The sequence below is a fragment of the Astatotilapia calliptera genome, chromosome 6 (assembly GCF_900246225.1).
Source record: "Astatotilapia calliptera chromosome 6, fAstCal1.2, whole genome shotgun sequence".
NCBI classification, from domain to species: Eukaryota; Metazoa; Chordata; class Actinopteri; order Cichliformes; family Cichlidae; genus Astatotilapia; species Astatotilapia calliptera.
This window is the reverse complement of record NC_039307.1, coordinates 21516397-21536386: the sequence shown is the minus strand read 5'-3', so window position 1 is coordinate 21536386 and position 19990 is coordinate 21516397. Positions and strand designations below refer to the sequence as shown.

At 40.1% G+C, this 19990-nt stretch overlaps 1 protein-coding gene across 5 annotated transcripts in view; it reads right to left on the bottom strand.

Moving 5' to 3' along the window:
• ctnna2 (catenin (cadherin-associated protein), alpha 2) overlaps positions 1-19990 on the bottom strand; it is a 341963-nt gene that overhangs the window by 250147 nt on the left and 71826 nt on the right. For all 5 annotated transcript variants that reach the window (XM_026171092.1, XM_026171093.1, XM_026171094.1 and 2 more), the window contains one exon: positions 19454-19720. In XM_026171092.1, coding sequence (XP_026026877.1) covers positions 19454-19720 — 267 coding nt within the window. The remainder of the gene's footprint in view (positions 1-19453; positions 19721-19990) is intronic.

Below are 19990 nucleotides of genomic sequence, written 5' to 3'. Positions count from 1 at the left end.
GATCTCCCCGTCCAGCTCAGGAGCAATTTCTAAATACCTGTGACAGTGGCCTTCACAGTTTCGCCGTGGCCAAGATGATAGTAAGGGAAAGCGCAGACAGTGCCATGACTGGCAGCCAGGCCTTTCTGTTCACTGAAAGAACAGTGGGAATAGAAAATAACAATGTAGCACTGCATTTTCTGTTATCTCATCATCAGGTGTGGCAAACCTTTTCTTCAGGGGTTCATACCCACCTGTGAAAGCACACCTGAGTGCTCTTCACACATTAACTGTTAACAGTATAACTGTTATGTATAAAGTTGCCTGTTTCCACAGCTATCGTTTCATATACAAGACCTTTATGTTACACACATGGGGTCTGTGTGTTATTTGGATGACATTACCCCCTCAGCCAGGGGGCTTCTGTATGCTGGTATTAACTCTAGCCTCTGACTGTCTGCTCCATAATGAGGGGAGCATTGAAGGAGATTGCATGATCGTGGGTGTAGGAGGACATGGGGTATAATGTTCCCAACCACTAACTGTGCACAGCACATGAAACAAACAGAGTTCTAGTGCACTGATGATGCACACATACGGTACAGGCACTATAGAACACTTGGAATGCAGAGATGGTGGATGACGAGACACCTGTTTCGTGGCTTTGGCCGTGAGACCCTGTGGAGCTGTTGCAGCTGCGAACAGTAATAAGAAAGGTATTGGTACATGTCAGGAAAACTCAAGCAGATCCAATTTTCAAAGACTACAAATTAGCTCCCCTGACTTTGCCAGTGTTAGCAACATGCACCAACTAACAAAACATAAAAGAAATATGCCACAGAGGTTCCGGGAGCTAATTATGTTCATCGTAGCTTACTTAATCCTTATTCATTAACCACTTTACTTCTAGTATCATAATAACTGAGGTATTGCTAAATTGCAGATATTTAACCCTAAAACTTTTGAGTCTGTATACTTTGTTTTGCTCTCTGCTCGTTTAGGTCAGAAAGGGTCACACTGAAAAAGAGGACTATCTTAGTTATCAGCAGGATCTTGAGTAGGCCCTTTCATATGCAGTGTGTCAGACTGAGTGCGCTGTGTTTTAATGAGTTTTAAGATCCAGCGAGGTCTTCAAATTTTCATTGCAAACAGAGGAAATTACCTTACATGCTGCAGACACACAAGGCCAGATTTACTAGGACTGGTAAATTAATGGGAGGTCGGAATGGCAAAAATGTGTTGATGAGTAAGGATGGGAATTGAGAACCGGTTCATGCAGAAAACTGGTTCCCAGTAGTCCAATTCCTCAGGATTTTTAGTCTGCCTGCCGATCGAGCCCGCTTGCCGGTTCTTGCACTGCGGTGCAATCAGCTGATTCCAGTTCTCATGTCATTGCATCAAAGTAATGTAACCAGTAGTATAGCGAATTACTTTTTCCCAGGAGTAATTAAGTACCATACTGCATAACTTTTAAGAAAAGTACTTTATGCAATATGTTTCATAATTACATTTTTGAGAAATGACTCTAACACTAATCACAACAAACATGCACAAACATTTCAACCACAGCATAATAATTTCTTTATTCCTGCTTAGCAATGGCAGTGGCTCTCAAAACAGAGCCAATGAGGATCGATAAGTGATATCGATAATGGAATCGGAATCATTACATTATCATCAATTCCCATCCCCATTGATGAGAGTGGAGAATTCTGCGGGTGATCGACTAATAATACACTGATTTATAAACAAAAAACACGGCTTTGCAATAATGACCAGCATCCTATAAAGAGCAGGGCAAATTAGCAAGCTCAAAAACAAGCAGTCTGGTGAAAGTAAGTGTAGGCTAATAATCAAAAAAAAGTGTAAGAGCAGGTTTTATGGACGTCTTCCTCTCTGAAAACAGTGTGGCAATTAAGACCAATGAGAGGCAGCTGAAGAAGAATCCATATGTACATCCATCTCTGTGTTAATGAAGGTACTGTCACTTTGTCAGGTATCCAAATCCACTTTTCTTCCCAGCAGGTTGTGTGGAGCTGCACTGTCCAGCATCACATGCATTAGGTTAATATCTAAAGGTAAACTGTAACACACATCAGATCTGTCCAACCCGCATTAAGTGCTGCATTTTGATCTATGTTTCAATCTGGTTTGTAATAGATCCGACACCAGAACACACAAGACGTTTTTATTGTGGACCCATCTCTGTGTAGAAATGTGACTAAAAGCCTGAAATGCTCTGAAAACCCATCAGCCCACTGTAAAAAGTGATTTGGCCTTTAAAGCAAGACACACTCTCATATGCGTCTCGTATTAGGATTCTGGCCCTCTCTCCGACACTCAGTTCAATTCATTTAAGTCAAATCAAGTCAATCAAAATACCAGTATTACTGAGGAGCAGAAATATGTGTGGCTGGGCTCTAAACAAGCAGGGTGAGGGCTTAGTGAAGAGCTACGGGACACAGCCAGAGCTTAGGCACAGCTTTGAGCCATCCACCCGCGCCAATTATGCACTAGTTCTGATAACTTCTCCCCCTCTTGTTCCAAATAAATGAACACTCCTCGCAGCAACTACAGCAACAGCAACCACGTCGGGGGCAAAACAGAACATGCAATTTTTTTGGCCGTTAAATTCAGAGCAATTTGCAGTAAATCGGTTCTGCAAACCTCAGTGAATCACATTTGATTCATTTACATACTCTCATAGCACCATTTCGCACTTTAAAAGCTAAACTCTCACACAAACATACCTGTGTCTGCACTTTTCCAGTTACAGAATTATTTACTTAATACCAGCACTGGCTTTTTTAACGCTAAAAGAGGGTTGTGGGCTAGCACAGACTGTTAGAAAATCTGGCCCACAATGTGTTTGTATCCAGCGCTGTTGCCACGGCATTATATGACTCTGTATATACCATAAAACCTGTAGTTAAAGAGTAGCAAGGGCATTTAAAGTCAATATAGATTTCACTGTACAACTGTATAGCGTAATTACACTGATGAGCAGCTGAAGGATCAAAGAATCAAGGATCAAGAAACTGTTTTATTTACTACTTATTTACAGATTCATTTATTACCATTCATTCGTGTTAATCTTAGTGTGCCCATGGCAGATTTCTGCCAAGTGAGGTCTTTCGAGGTTGCTGTTTCCACCGTTTCTTTTTTTTTTTCAAAGGTTCTATGAGTGAGAAGCATTAATATGTATTGCACCAGCAGGCAGCTATTTATGTAAAGAGATAATAGTGGAGTAATGATTTCCTAGTCATGGATGTGCTCTAATCCAAGTTTCTGTCTTCAGTGTTTTGGTAAATGTTCCATGTGCATTTGAGTTTTTCTCTTAGAAGCCATTAGCCAGCCCTGCTGCCATGTCTGGCCATCCCATAAAGTGCGAGCATGAAAGTGAAAGCAGGATGGCAGACCAAAGTCTGGAACATTCAAACAATCAGTCAAGTGAACCATTTTTTTTTTTTAGTTTAAAGTTATTTATGTTACCAAATATGTCTGTGCACAGGGAAACAGAGAGCAGAGGAGAATAGCAGAATAAAGGTTTTGTTTCTTTAACTGTTTTTGGAATCTGGTTGTCAGTTTGTCTTGTAGAGTCGGTGCCTTGGCTTGCACTACTGTTCCTACCTGTGCTTCTTTGTTTGGTTTATTTTGCTTGTGAAAGAAGCACATAAACGGCTGTGCACATACTGAGGAAGTAGGACAAGAGAGGAAGAGAAAGAGACAGAGAGATACCAGACATGGTAATGCTTAAGAATTCAGACTCAAGGTATTTACTAGCAGACCCTGCAGCAGGCTGGCAATCTGGAGCACTAGGACTTCTCCCAGTGGGTTGCTTCACCTGTGAGGTGGCAGTGAGAGAAGGAGCAACAAAGAGAGTTAAATCAAATTTACTGCTTTGATTATTTATCGTACTGGTATGTATCACATCATGGGTCCTGATTTTACCAAATCTGATGTTGTGTTTTATCAGTGACAGCCCAGTCCTGTCACGGGGACCTCCAGGGTAGGAAAAGTTAAAACTAATGGCACACGAGTAACAGCTTTCCTACGTGTCAAAAGAGAATCATACAAGCAGTCACCTGTAGGATGACCTGATAAAAGCAGGCAAAAAACATGAGAAGAGCACAAAACAAGCAACCATACCATAAACCCTTGTGCATGAGAGTAAAGTTGGCTTGCATATGTTCTATAAAACTACAAAGTAAATACTGAAAAAGGACTTTTTGAAATGATCAGCAGTGCGTTTTGTGAAAGAAAGCCTAGAGCACTATCCAAGCAGATGAAAAAGGAAGTAAGTCTGTGCTGCTGAGAGGTCATTTACTGCTGGAGATAAACGTAAACTTGCCCGACATCTTGAATATTTTGAAATACAGTGGGGCAAAAAAGTATTTAGTCAGCCACCAATTGTGCAAGTTCCCCCACTTAAAATGATGACAGAGGTCAGTAATTTGCACCAGAGGTACACTTCAACTGTGAGAGACAGAATGTGAAAAAAAAATCCATGAATCCACATGGTAGGATTTGTAAAGAATTTATTCGTAAATTAGGGTGGAAAATAAGTATTTGGTCACCTCAAACAAGGAAAATCTCTGGCTCTCACAGACCTGTAACGTCTTCTGTAAGAAGCTTTTCTGTCCCCCACTCGTTACCTGTATGAATGGCACCTGTTTGAACTCATCATCTGTATAAAAGACACCTGTCCACAGCCTCAAACAGTCAGACTCCAAACTCCGCCATGGCCAAGACCAAAGAGCTTTCGAAGGACACCAGGAAAAGTATTGTAGACCTGCACCAGACTGGGAAGAGTGAATCTATAATAGGCAAGCAGCTTGGTGTGAAAAAAATCAACTGTAGGAGCAATCATCAGAAAATGGAAGACATACAAGACCACTGATAATCTCCCTCGATCTGGGGCTCCACGCAAGATCTCATCCCGTGGGGTCAAAATGATCATGAGAACGGTGAGCAAAGATCCCAGAACCACACGGGGGGACCTGGTGAATGACCTGCAGAGAGCTGGGACCAAAGTAACAAAGGTCACCATCAGTAACACACTACAACGGCAGGGAATCAAATCCCGCAGTGCCAGACGTGTTCCGCTGCTGAAGCCAGTGCATGTCCAGGCCCGTCTGAAGTTTGCCAGAGAGCACATGGATGATACAGCAGAGGATTGGGAGAATGTCATGTGGTCAGATGAAACCAAAGTAGAACTTTTTGGTATAAACTCAACTCGTCGTGTTTGGAGGAAGAAGAATACTGAGTTGCATCCCAAGAACACCATACCTACTGTGAAGCATGGGGGTGGAAACATCATGCTATGGGGCTGTTTTTCTGCCAAGGGGACAGGACGACTGATCCGTGTTAAGGACAGAATGAATGGGGCCATGTATCGTGAGATTTTGAGACAAAACCTCCTTCCATCAGTGAGAACTTTGAAGATGAAACGAGGCTGGGTCTTCCAACATGACAATGATCCAAAACACACCGCCCGGGCAACAAAGGAGTGGCTCCGTAAGAAGCATTTGAAAGTCCTGGAGTGGCCTAGCCAGTCTCCAGACCTCAACCCCATAGAAAATCTGTGGCGGGAGTTGAAAGTCCGTGTTGCTCGGCGACAGCCCCAAAACATCACTGCTCTCGAGAAGATCTGCATGGAGGAATGGGCCAAAATACCAGCTACTGTGTGTGCAAACCTGGTAAAGACCTATAGTAAACGTTTGACCTCTGTTATTGCCAACAAAGGTTATGTTACAAAGTATTGAGTTGTATTTTTGTTATTGACCAAATACTTATTTTCCACCCTAATTTACGAATAAATTCTTTACAAATCCTACCATGTGGATTCATGGATTTTTTTTTCACATTCTGTCTCTCACAGTTGAAGTGTACCTCTGGTGCAAATTACTGACCTCTGTCATTATTTTAAGTGGGGGAACTTGCACAATCGGTGGCTGACTAAATACTTTTTTGCCCCACTGTACCAGTCCATTTTGAGGAACAAGTCATCAGTGTGTAAATTATAGTTTGGTAATCATTACACTTTCCAGCAAGAAAGTGATACCAAGCCAAACAAATCTTTTGTTGTTCCTGAAATACATTTGAGAGGTATTTTTTTGCCGGTTTGAACGCCACTGAAAAACTTGGGTGGGATTTATTGAAAGCACTGAAATCAAAGAATAACATTTACTATAGCCATTTAACTGTTTCGGCTTAAAATCCACCAGAAGTCCATCAGAAGCTTATCAGAAACACACAGAAATATTTAACAGCAGTCGTAAAGTTCAGCAAATTATTTTTAAATACTGACTTTGGTCGTTCTATCTGGAGCACCATTACAGCTGTAGTAAACTCAGTCTGCCCTCAAAAGTCAAATACATGTTTATGCATTACATACTTTCTTTTAAATCCATTAAAAGTGGTGATTTACATGTTTGTATCTTCAGCCAGGACCCTTTTGGTTTGTCATTTGATTTCTTGTTTTTTAATGTTTCATTTCTTGTGACATAAATGAACCAAATAATGATAACGATACACACCAGGTTGCAGGTTAAAGGGGTTGCACAGTTTCACAAGAAAAAACAGAAAAATAATTTCTGTTTTGTGACGACTGGCAAAAACACAAAAATACAGGTTTCAAACTGGTGGGAGAATAACACACCTGGATTGTGATGCCGAGCCTCAGAAAAGGATTTTGAGGCCTGTCCAGTTTCCTTTGGAGCGGACATAAATATACATATCTCCCATAATTGAAATCCGCACAGGCACACAGGGACTTGTCTCAATTTGAATATGAATACCCTTTTCTTTTTATTTTCTGCCTTTTCAAATTCTGCCTAGCAAAACGATAACCCCAAACCTCACTCACTGCCAACCCCTTCAATAGAAATCATTTTGCTAGACACTGCCTCTGTCCCTCCCAATAACCCAACCCTCTTCACTTTTTTTTTCCATTTCAAATCAGCTGTGCACAAATCAGCTCTCCATACAATGGCTTGAGGAATCTCACAAAAGCATGCCTTCTTTAAAGAGAAGATAGAGCTTCTACTACATATAGGAAAGAAAAACAAAAGCAAAATGCAGAGTGAATACATCTCCAAGATGATGTTAGTCAATGTGGTAGAGGGTATACTTTATGTGTAACATTCCTGTAGATTAAAGATATTGTGTAGAAATACTCACTAGACAAATACAACCTTAATCCAACATTTAAAAACACAAATTATGTGTTACTAGGACAACAATCACGATCATAATCTGTCTTTCTTGCTTATATCTTTAGGATGAACTTACAGGAGCTAAATGTCTGTGGGTTTGTAATATATGTTTAAACACTATCATATGTTGTTCGTTGTTTATTCAGTAAAATGTAGGTCTAAATTATAAAAGAAAATATGGGTTTTACTGATGTGTTTATGCCTATTTGAAAAATATATATCATATTTTGTCCCACTCATGAAAGTGGTGTAAAATGTGTCTCTCTCAGTGTATCAACTGGCATCGTTGCTATTTTGACCTAAAAAGCTCTAACAAACATGTTGACGGAGTCTCTTGAGCAGAACGTTTCCAGAGGTGATGATTCGAGAACTGAGGTATTTTAAATTGAACCTTGTTTACATCCATGCTTGCTAGCTCAGTGTGATCTCCTTCCCTGTCTTAGTTGTAATTGTACAGCATATTTTGTGTGTCACCTCCCTTTGTTAAACAGTAGAATAGTTTAACACATGACTGCCCTCCACTCCTGAAGGTCCACAGGGAATCTATAAGAACCTGAATCTACAAATTAAAAATACTGGCTTGGGTAAAATTACCAGTTTTACCCCACAGCCTCGTAGTAGAAACTCGTATGGTATCAATTTGAGGCTCCTACGTCTTATTTGTTCTTGAGTCATAAAATTCACAAACAAACGTACCAAACTTACACGTGTCTTTCCCATCAGTCGTTTACGGCTGAGTGGTAAAATGGTCTCATTTTACAATTCTAAATTTTCTGTCTGACTCTCCTGTCACACAAACCCAGAGACTGGATGGCAACCATCTGACAACTTTCAATCAGTAGAGCAAAGAAAATGTGTATTCCCCAACTGATTGCAAGAGGTTATTAGATGTTGCTGGCAATCACTAGTATGCACTTACTTGCAAAGAAAAAGTACATCTTTCTGCACCAGAAAACTCTTTGTAGTTGATTTGGTTGCTAGCAGATTTCTATGGTTGCCAGTAGTTTGCATGGAAGATGCAAAGAGTCAAACTACTCACTACTAGTGATAATGAAACTGAAAATTGTGATGCACAACGGAAAAAGAGATGGTTTGTTTTTAAACTGAACATTTCATCTCTACAAACATTTAAATATACTGATTAACAAAAAACTCTTTGGAGCATGAGTTAGGTCATGTAACACCATGAGTGATAAAAATGCAATCCCATTATTCATTGGCATAAAGTATTCCCTCATTCCATCTGCATTTAAGTAAGAAATTTCTCTGTGTCTCTGTGTTCTTCTAAATTGTTCATCTGATCTGCTTCACACTCTGCGGGTGAATTGCCGGTGACCTAAGGCAATCAAGTGTTGAGTGTGAAGTAGGTCGGATGAGCATTTGTCAAGAAACATAAAAGGAGATCCATGAGTCAACAGTAAGTGCCTATGATAAGGCTGCGGGTGAATCATCAATCTAACAGACGTCACTGAATACAACACTGACGCATCAGAAAGATCATTACATGTGGTCATAGCACGCTTGCTTTAAGAAGAGCTTACAGTGATGGAAGATAATTCATATTAGCAAAGTGACAGGACACCAGAATAGGAGAATTCATGGCTGAGGCACGGACATGGCTAGCCTACTTTGCAAGGCATAAAAAGCTACTTCCTGTCCTCAAAAAGGCAGATAATATTGCTGTCTTTATTCAGCTTTACTGGAAAATTATTTGCTTAATGTTAAAGTATTTCACAAAGTTTGTTGATTGAGACAAGGATTGAGGATACATCATCAGAATATCCTCTAGGAAATACGCAACTGGGTATTTACCTCTGTGAGGAAAGGCAGTGGAGCTGTGGTACAGCCAGCCAGTGGGTTTGGCAAGGAGGGAAGGATCATTTTCTCAAGTTTCTAATTTAACTGCTGCAGCTTTTGCAAGACGGTGTTCAGAAGAACTCATAACCTTCAGCCAAGACAGATTTGCAATTGGACGCCATTGAGGCTGAAAGTGAGAAAACAACTGCACACAGTGGGAATGTACACACAGTGGATGCTTTAGTAGGCACCATTACAAGATTTAAAAGACTGGAAAGGGGATAAAGGGAAAAGATGTGGAACTAACAAGATGAAGGCATAATGCTGGGAAAGCAAGAGTATGAAAGAGAACAGTCAATTTCACTGCAGCAAAAGAAGTCCTGAAAGCTATGCTGATGAGAGGAGATGCATCATCTGGCTCATTGCTAAGTTGTCATTCAAGGAGTGTTTCCCTTTCAACTTCTGAGATGTAAAACATGAATTTAATGAGAACGAACACTTGACTTGTTGGGAATGGAAAATACTCTTTGTCCTTCACTGTATTTAATATCTTTAATTTAAGTAAATTGCATTTATTTTTATTTTTTATACATTTAGGACCAGCTTGCAGTCTTCAGTTCCATAGTGGTTATTCTATAGACATGGAAAATGATTTTTGTTTTGCTGTGAAAGAAGACCAGGATCTCCAGGATTTGAAGGAGCTGAGCTCTGGATGATTGCTGTATGTGGATGTACTTACTGCCACAGAACTCTCCATTATCTCAAAATGACAGCTAAATTGGCCCGTCAACAAAGCTGCATTCATCTTAGCAACTTCACTGGTGCATTAGTGCATCTTCCAAACATAGATGAGGGATATGGGGCATCGCTTCCATTCTGGATGCCACAGGGGGAAATTAGAGAGTTTCTGAGTGCAGCACTATTTAAGTAAGCATGCTCGACTATTGGTTGGTTCCCCTCGCTTGTCAAAATCCCAGTCGGGCACCTTAAGTATTTTTATAACTGCCTATAGATGAAGAGGGGGGAAAAAACTAAGCCCGGTACATCCGGGGAACAAAGCCCTGACAAAGAAGGCAGCACAGAATTGATGGTGTGTTAAAGTACTTCTTTTGACTGCTTCAAATTCAGCTTCCCCTGTGACCCAAATAAGGCTTTTTTTGGCATTTATTATAAAACAGAAACACTATCTACCCATGCATGTGGATCATCCTTGTATTAATCCAGTCAGGAACTGTCCTTGTATACTTTGACATACATTTTTATAGTTTTGATGTCAGACACTTCAAATCAGAGGCAACAGCGTGAAAGGAGTTCTTGTGCAACTACTGACTTATCTACAGTAAGCAAAAGCTTAAGGTGGTAGCTGAAAACTCCGACTACACAGAATAAAATCTAATATATGGAAGGAAACATAGCAACACATTAACCTGAATGTATGAATTACGTTTGAACAGGAAGAAGGAAAGCCCCAACATGTGGAATATAGAGACTTTCACAAAATATAGATGGAAAATTCTCTCTCTGAGATGCTGAACGAGTGCCCGTACCGCGTGCCTCCGCTTGTACCTGGAGTGTAATTTTATCTCCCTGAATTTCTTCAAGAAATGCTGCATAATGTTCTCTTGGAAGCATTTTGTTGAACATCGTTATTCACTAAAAATGTCCAAATAATGGAAATCCTCAAGTTGACGTGATGTAGGCATTTTGTCTATTGTGACCAGCACTTGATAAAAGAGTCTTTATTTAATATTGTATAGACCTTTGACTGCCGAAATCTTTGTAAATGTATTCCGACTTCCTTCTATACAGTCACGTGTGCGTTTATATGAGGAACCAGGACTTCCTTCCTGCCAGATGTATTCTGTTACAAACATTCCTTTACAAGTGCGAGTGTGTCGCACTTTCAGAGTCATCAAAATGTTTCCCAAACAAATGCTGCTTTGTGAGACTCTGGAGGACAGTGAGACTGACCTTGAGCCAAGAGGCTCTCCTAGTTGGTCTTATCTTTTGCATTTAGCTGTTCAAGTGCTTGGTGTGAGTGTGTGTTTATGTGTGCATACAGTATACATGTATTGCATGAGCAAGAGCTAGCACGCCCCCGCATCCATGAGACTGAACAGAGCTGAGTGGGCAACCTGGCATGTGAGACACTGATAGAGAAGACCTTGACTAAAAGGTGAGACACCTTTAAAAAAAGGAAAAAAAGAAAAAGAAAGTAATTTGCTGCACCCACTCAGACATCAGGTCCCATGAGTTTTATGCGGAGAAAGGTCTGAAGATGCAGTATTTCACTTCAGTTGCTTAGACTGAGTGTCTGTATATGAAGAGAGTGCTAAGGAGAGACTCAAACTGCTTGTTTAATCATTTCCTTCATTCTAACCGAGAACATGGTCAGGAAAAAACTGTCTCTCTTTTTACTAAATATGAACCAAGAAATGAAACGTATAAATAAATAAAGATATTTTTAAAAGTCTGTGAATATGGGAGTCTGTGTTTTTCCGAAGCATCTGATGTATTACAATATAATGTATTTTCATTGTTTTGTGTGCATCATGTGAATTCAAACTGCCAAAGTGCCTTGGCAGAACATCAGTCAGTCTAATCTAACAGGACTTAAACTATGAGAGGAAATAAACAAGTAGGGCTGAGTAATTCCTGAAAGCTGCAAACCGAGCTTTATGGGAAGAGTAGGTGGAGAGAAACAATGGACCTTAGACTGTAAGCTCCGACTGTAACGAGTATGGATCCTGTTTACCAATGACCCCTCCCACTCTCCGTCTGCTTCCCTCACAGTTCGCTCATACCTTATTCCCATCAAGACAAGACAGGCAGTGGCTAATTACTGTACAGCAACAAACAAACCAATACTTCTCTATCTCCCATGTCCCATTACTTCAGTTTAGTCCCCCTATTCATATTTCTCTTGACAGGTGCATCTGTCCATAGAGAATAAGGCAGGGTTGTAATCGGCAGGCAGAGGATGTTGTAATTAAGAGGTGTACCTCTGGGCTAACATGTGGCTCAGCCAAGGTGAAAAAGACGGTGGGAGTGGAGTTTATTGAACACACCAGGGCTCCTGTCAATAGCAAAGCCACTTGGCACTATGTTCGATACTGTTAACAATGCTTAAGGTCTGTGAGCATCTGTACATGATTGGGCATATTTATGTCTGACCTTCCCCAGCAAAGTGCCGCTGAGATGATCGGGATATACTCTTTCTTATCTGCCAGCTGCTCACGGGTAGCTTTAAAACTTGTTGATCACCCACATAATCAAAAGCAGGAGAGAGAGACAATGCAGAAAGAGAAAGTGTGTGTGTGTGTGTGAGAGAGAGAGAGAACGAGAGAGAGAGAAAAGAGAGAGAAAAATAAGAGCGAGCCTGAAATGAGATAGTACGGATAGGAGAGCCCAGATTGATATAGCAATTACCAAGAAAGCTATCCCTCAGTTAAGAATACATCTACATACATTAGAGCCGCGTTTCTCCCTGCCACCATCTCTGTGTCTGGTCCAAGAGTATCTCATCCACAAACGCAGTATGCGGAAAGGTCATCAGTGTGCAGTCCCTGTGTATACACTAACAATGAAGACCCTGTCTATTCTCCATTTTGCTCATACCACAAGACGAAGAGATCCACAGGAACGACGAGGAAAGAATGAAATCAAAATGTCAAAAAGAACATGTGAAAATCTTCATCACATGCACATATTTCACACAGACGGGCAGACAGACGGACAGAAAGGGGAAGAGCATTTTCCCCTCACTGTTGTGATGTCTGTGATGTTTACTTGAATTCCTATATTAGCTGTAATTCAAAGATTCTCAGTGCGTCATCCTATAAACAGAAAGGTGTCCAATTACCTGTCGCTACAAAGACGGACGTGCAGCACTGAAAAGTGACTTACACTAGGAGCCAATGCTTGCCACAGTGACATTCAAAGAATGGCTTTCATGCATACTTTCTTTGAGCTAGCAAGTAAATCCGGTTAGAGTTAGCCCCTAATGTATGCAGGCATGTGCTTGTGCAGTGTGACTAGAGGCCCAGCAATATATGGAGAAGGGTTTTGCATAAAAATACAATGGTGCTATCAAATAGGCTCAGAGCACGCATGTAAGCAAGCTAGCATTTCAAACACCTCTATTGGTTCAAAACAGATCAGACAATGAAAACATCAGACAATGAAAACAAAAAGAGTGAAAAAAGAGAAATAGAAAAGGAGACAGAGGTGTGAGAGAGTGAAAAAGATGCTGTGTAAATAACCCCCTTAAAAAAAAAACATGAGGAAAGAGGACAAGCAGATGGAAAAATAAACCATGGTAAAGTGATCCAGTGCGACTTGGATCTCTGCCGCAGGCTCAGAGCTCTCCTCTGCCCGTGTGTCTGCAATGTGTGTGAATGGAATATATTTCTGTCTGCATGTGCGTACAGTACACATGCAGGCACTAAGCACCATTCACAGTGCACTCGGGTCAGGGGCTGTTGCGAGGACATAACAGGAGTAGGGGTGAAAGAAGGGTATAGCTGAGGTTTTCTAACTGTGTTGCCCCTTTCTTTGTAGAAATGTGGATGAGAAGAGGGCAGCATTTGTGGGGCCATATTGAAAAGGCTCTATGTGCTAATCTAATAGTGAATTCTCTTTGACGGAGCTCAATTCAAGGCATCTACATGCATCAAAACGTCTCCGAATCAAAAAATAGCTTCAGTCTCATTAACGGTGCAAAAAAAAGAAAAAAGAACATACAAGGCAATGCAGGCTCTTGCTCTGAGCAAGTCTACAATCTCTGTTTCTAAGGAAAAGGGGATAAAAATGGAAAAAGATATAGAGAGGGTGGGGAACAGGAAAACAGAGACCGGGCAAGTATTAAATGTAATTAAACACTGCCACCTGCTGGTCACTGCGTGAACTTACCATAAGCTTTTAGGCTGAGGGTAATATGTTTGAACAGCTGCACATTTGACCACCTGTTTGCACTGATCCACACAAAGCAGATGTGGCACACAAAGGACACAGCACTGGACCAAATCTGACATAATATTAAGGAGGAGAAAAAAAAACGTTCAAATTCAAACAATGCTATCGTGTATCCCTGCTCAGAAGGAAGCAAATTTAATTTGCTGGTTGAGAGGAAAGAATGAAAGCTGAGGACGAGGCAATCATTTTGATGCAATCACAATTATGTTAAAAGACACCAACCTCATTTTTTTCCCCACTCCACTTGGCTCATCTAATCGAAGGCGGCAGCAGCCGCAGCAGCAGCCGCAGAGGAATAAAAGGAAGACCATCTATAACTCATACTTGTGTTGGCAGGCTCTTCCTAGCTCAGTTACATTACCCGAGTCATAGTGTATCTTGTGTTTTTTCATACTTAGAAGGTCTCTGCGAGAAGTACTTACTTTACTGCTGTTCGCTGCTGCTGCTGCTGCTGCTTTTATGTGACACTTCAAATGAGTGTGAGAGAGCACGAAAGACCGACAGTGTCACCATTTTAAAAGGCTGCATCAGATCCTTCTCGCGTTTGACTGTACAGAGATAAGGAGGCTCAGAGTAGGAGAAAGGCAGCGAGACAATAAGAGATTGCTTATTAAAATTTACACTGGGTGAGTGCAACAGTCTGTTTCCTCCCTGTGCATAAATCCTCATAGCGAGTGACCGTTCTCTCCCCACAGAGGAAGTCATTTCTATGTGTGCATGTGCTATAACAGCTTACATGAAGCATGAATAAAAAGCCATAGCAAGTCTGAACATCTTCTAAAATGAATTCATACCTACACTGCCTTGGCATATATTGAGGTCTAATAGAATCGCTACATTGTGTATGTGGTTTGTGACCTAAAAATCAAAGCATGTGTGTGCTACAGTGTGTCTTTACCCACATTCCCCGTAAGGCCTCAACGCCATCTGTCCTCCCGCTGAGTTCAGATCCTCAGAATAAAGACTTTCATTCCAACATGACAGGGTTTTTCCTGCATAGCGAATTTAAAGGTAGCCACTCTTAAACGCTGTGCTGCCTTTCCCAAAGCCTGACCATGTCTGCAATATAAAAAAAACCCTATTTTAAGGGTGTTAAATCTGTCACTGTCGACTATTATTGCAGAAAAGGAATCAGCTGGGGCCGGTGGAAAATTGAAGAGATAATGGACCGAGGTAGCAGATGGCTAATTAAGAACATAACTCGTATTATTAGTAAAAATGAGGTCACGTGATTTAAAAGAGAGAGTCCCGTCTGTATTTTAGCCGTAAATCACAACAGAACGCGTTGTCAATCTTGCTAACGTTAGCTGACTTACTTCAAGGCTCGGCGTGAGTTATCGTCCATGCTGGATGGCATTTATATGATGTACGAGGTAATCGGTAAATACTCTTTGATATTTATCGTTTGAAGATTGTTGATAGCAGCTCCACTTAAACTTAACTGTGTTTATCTCTGTCATAGTCAATCCAGTACAAACACGCACATCTCTTTAGCAGCCTTCATTAAATTTAATTAACTTCACTAATGTTCAATCAGTTCTTTGCCATCATTGTGAGCCTGGAAAAATCCCGGATCACACATTTATCATTAGAAGCAACAGGAATTTCCACAGCATATTAATTTTCTATACTAAACCAAAAACTGGTGTTAACACTCAATGTCACTAACATGAAAGCTATATTCATACTTGCGTACTTTAAATTAAACCTCTTCCCAAGACATTCAGTGTATTTCAAAAGACGCTCTAGAGGAAGTCCTTGATGGCGAGCTCTTAAAGGTAAAAGGGTGACAGGGAGCATACAACCTCTGTTGTATGCCAAAAGATGCTGAAACTGAGTAAATGTGAACTAACGCTGACCTCCCTTTTCTCTCTAAATAGATCTTATATGTCTGTGTCCTATGTTGACTTATTTCAAACTAATTCCAGGTGTCAGTAATTCCAGGTGTCTAGGAACAAATGAGGTCATTCCTTCTTTCCTGTCTTATTCCTAAGCCGCCTTTTCACTCCAGCTATAGACCTATCTCTGTGCCCAGCATTTAAAAATCTCAGCTAACCTTTAGTGTCAAAAGATATTGAGGGTTTGTTGAGGCATCCTTGCTAGTTTTTCTTTAGCCACAAATGTATAGTCTTCAAGTTGTTTTTCTTTTCTTTTTTTTCGAATAACTACCCACACAGCAGGTACTCCATGCTCTCACCTCTTTTATAGGTAATTACATATTCTTGAAATTAAGATGGCAGAGATGAAGGGTACTCTACTTTCATTCTAACCAAAATGAAAGTCAATGTTATAGAGACCACACAAAAGTCAGTGTGAGACTGATATAAATCACTGTACCCTTTAGTCATATATCTACATTTTTGTGCGACCAAATTACCTTTATTTCATAATGTCAGTGTCTAAAAGGAGACTGTGGGAAACTGCGGTAACTGAGTACAGAATCAATGAGTCAAAGCTGATAGTCTAGGCAAAATTATGATCTCTCTGGTAGAGGGAACAACTTGTCTATATGTAGTCACTCATATCCATTAGTGAAACGAAATGAGTACCATTATACTGCAGCCCTTCCTCCAAAAACCCACCCACTGGAAAGAGACATTTTACCGTATATCTGTCACAGCAGTCAGTGCTACAGTCTGCTCTTCCATCCATGTGTCAAACCAATGCACAAGAGTCAAAGGATTAGAAGCCGATCAATGGCGAGTCAAGACGGGGACTATCTCTCCAAAACAGATAAAATCAGGAAACACGAAAACACATGCGCACCGACAGGAATGAATGTTAATCACTGTATAAAAAAAAAGATGTGCAGCTATTTTTGCATTGGAAGAATATATAAACTGAATATTCTATACAGTATTGTGGGTATGCGTGCATGTGTTTTACCGCTCAGAACAAGCCGTTATTAAATATATTCGCACTAAACATGTGCTGCATGTGCATACGCAAAACCCTTTAAGCATCTCGCCTCATAGCTTAGTATATCAGTTCATTACTATTCTGAGAGGACCTTACCATAGTCTGTGTCTCTGTTGTAAGTTAGGAATTAAACATGCACCAGCTTCGGGCAGCACAAAGGGCCTAGCAAAGGGCAATTTGTCTCATTTAACTGCTGGCTGTCTGCCTGCCGAATAGAATCGAATTATGCACGTCTTTTGCTGTTCTAAAAAGTCCTACTGTTTTACATAAAAACACAGTCAATGTGATTACTTTAGGCCATGGCCCTGTGCAAAATAATAGGATAGGAAGTTCAGAAGAAACTAAAATATAGGTCTCTGTCTAATCCCTCAGCACAAGACAGCTTTTATTTTCTAATATTCAGCTGCCTGTGTTTCACCCTCAGTTCTCTTCAAAGCTGCTGCATTGCATTTTTAATTCCCAACTGTTACCACAAGGTGTCACTAACACAATGCAAACCAGCAATATTTGGGGCCAAAAGAAAGTACTGAAAATGGCACTTGGGGGACTATATTTCATTTACTGTGGAAACACACACACACACACACACACACACACACACACACAGTTTGTTTGAAGGGGTGGAAACCTGAGCTGCCAAAGAGATAAAGAAGAGCTGGTAATATAAATCAAATTGGAAGAGAAAGCTCCAACATGTAAGTGTGGGTTTAAAGACATAAGCTAGAGTAGATCACTTCCTCCGAGTTAAATGTTGATTACTCAAAGCCCTACATGGAACACAATCTCCCTGAAAATACATCAAACAATATATATGAAAGTGGGGCTAACGAGATTAGAGAATGCATAATTATAGTCAATTTTTATTCCACAGGGTCTATTGTGATTTATCTCCTCACATTTAAGGAGACAGTTTACACAGAGAGTTTTCTAATGTAAATTTTTTAAACAACATTGTGGGATCTAAAAAGGCCATTGTTTATTGCACTTCCCGTTCTGAAGGGTCAAACCAAATTGTCATCCTTAAAGTCTAAATTGTATTTAAATAATATTACACATAAGGTTGCATATCTTAGGCCCCTAAAGGGTGAAGCTGTAAAGTTTAACAGTTTGTTTCTTCTATAAATATATTAAAAACAAATCCAAAGCTAAATATTCTTTCATCATGAAAAAATGATTTTCTGTCAGGTAACTAACTTGTTGTGTCAGCTCAGTAACACCAAACAGAGAAATACAGTCGAGCAGAATCGTACATTATCAGGTATAATGGTTTATCATTAGTGTACTGGGTGATAGGTAATAGACTGCAGGGATTTTTAATGGTTGTATGGGTTTTTTGATAAGCAGATTAAGTGAGATTTGAGAGATTTGAGAGAGATTTTGTTAGTTAATTCTTTCAGCTTTTGGGACTCATACTGTCAAGGATTATAGTTACTTAAATCAATGATAAAACATTTTATGCAGACAGCAATAAAACCCATTCATTGATAAGAAAGGAATTTTTTAATAGGATTTATTTATGTCTAATTAACATAACTGTATGTACACAGTAAGTGGAACATTGCGCTTTTCTACTCTGACTGTTGTAGCTGTGAGTGAAAACTGAAAAATATTAAATTCACCATATGTTGATGCAGAAATCTGTCCAAAGCTGGTTTAATGGCAAAGAATAAACTGAATTCATGTTTGTTTGTATCCAAATTTGAGTCAAAACACTGGACTCGACTTCAGCAATACAAAAAAATATTAAGAATATTATTTTAATATTATTTTGGTAATTACCAGTACTGTTAAGTTAAGGCAGCTGTGTCATAAACCTTACATTGGGTGGCTTTGCTAATAAATTTGTTACACACTGCAACATTTCATGTCTTAAAGCTATGTGTTAAATACCGTGTACCGCAATATACCTTTCAGTAAATCTACATGTGAAGACAGTGTGATCCTGATCGTGATGGCACAAGCTTGAATAATACTTTTATCCTTAAATAAGGGTCCTTAAACCTATTCCTTAGTGGCTTAGTGACTCACTATTCCTGGATTTCAAGCCCAGTTAATATTTTTTGTCAGAACATGTTTCAGGGAATTTAAAAAAAGAGGACTGATAGTTTTCAACATCTGAAGGACATGATGCAAAAAGCCCATCCAGCAATACAGCACTGTTAACATCTGGCCACTAGATGGCAGCAGATGATGCTTTTCATGGAGGTTTCTGGCCATAATTGGGCCTATGATTGTGTATAATCTGAATAAAGATGATTAACCATCGCTGTGCGTGATTATTATTATTTTGAGTTATATGTTGAAAGAAAGAATATTCTAGTGAGTTTTTTGTCAAAATATAGTCAAAATGAAAGGTAAAATACATAATAACTATTGTCCATGTAGTCATAGCATCAGTGATAACCTGTAAGAAGTTGCCCACATAAACACCCAACCTTTTATATCACGCAGTACTCTTTGTATCAACATATCATGCAGAAGCCTTGTCCTGTACTAGAGACGTGATATATATATGTATGGTTTAGTCTTGTATTTTTAAAGCAGTACAAAAATGCTTGTTGACTTACATCAAATTCATTAAGGGCAGCAGCAAGTTCTCCAATGCCAGCATGGCCATGCTTCTCGTCAGTGGGTGAGGTGGCCTGTGCAGCACTTGAGATGCCTCCTATGGCCTCCTGGACCTGTTTAAACACATAGTCTCGATTGGCCCGTGTGGCTGCCACGTCTGGATGGCGCAGAAAGGCCTGAGAAGCCGTATACAGCATAGTGGCATTTTTCTTAAGGGCCCCACGCGCAGCTGCCATCTCATCTCGGCACTGGGGGTCTTTCAGCTCCTGAGAAGATAGCAAAGGGTTTTTTTTGATTTTCAGACAAGCGATAGTAACAATGTAACTTGCAAAACCCTGGAGTATTGCTTGAGAAATTGAAAACAGTGTGAGGAACAGGTCACAGTTGGAGAACTATATTGTTAAAAAACAAGTTCATGTCCCATTTGATGAATTGAATCTGATGAACTGGTATTGTTTCAACTTCACAAAGTTAAGGCAGCGTCAGCAGATCAGCAACGATAGAGCTGGGCAGAATTAGCCTCAGTGTTTTGCTCT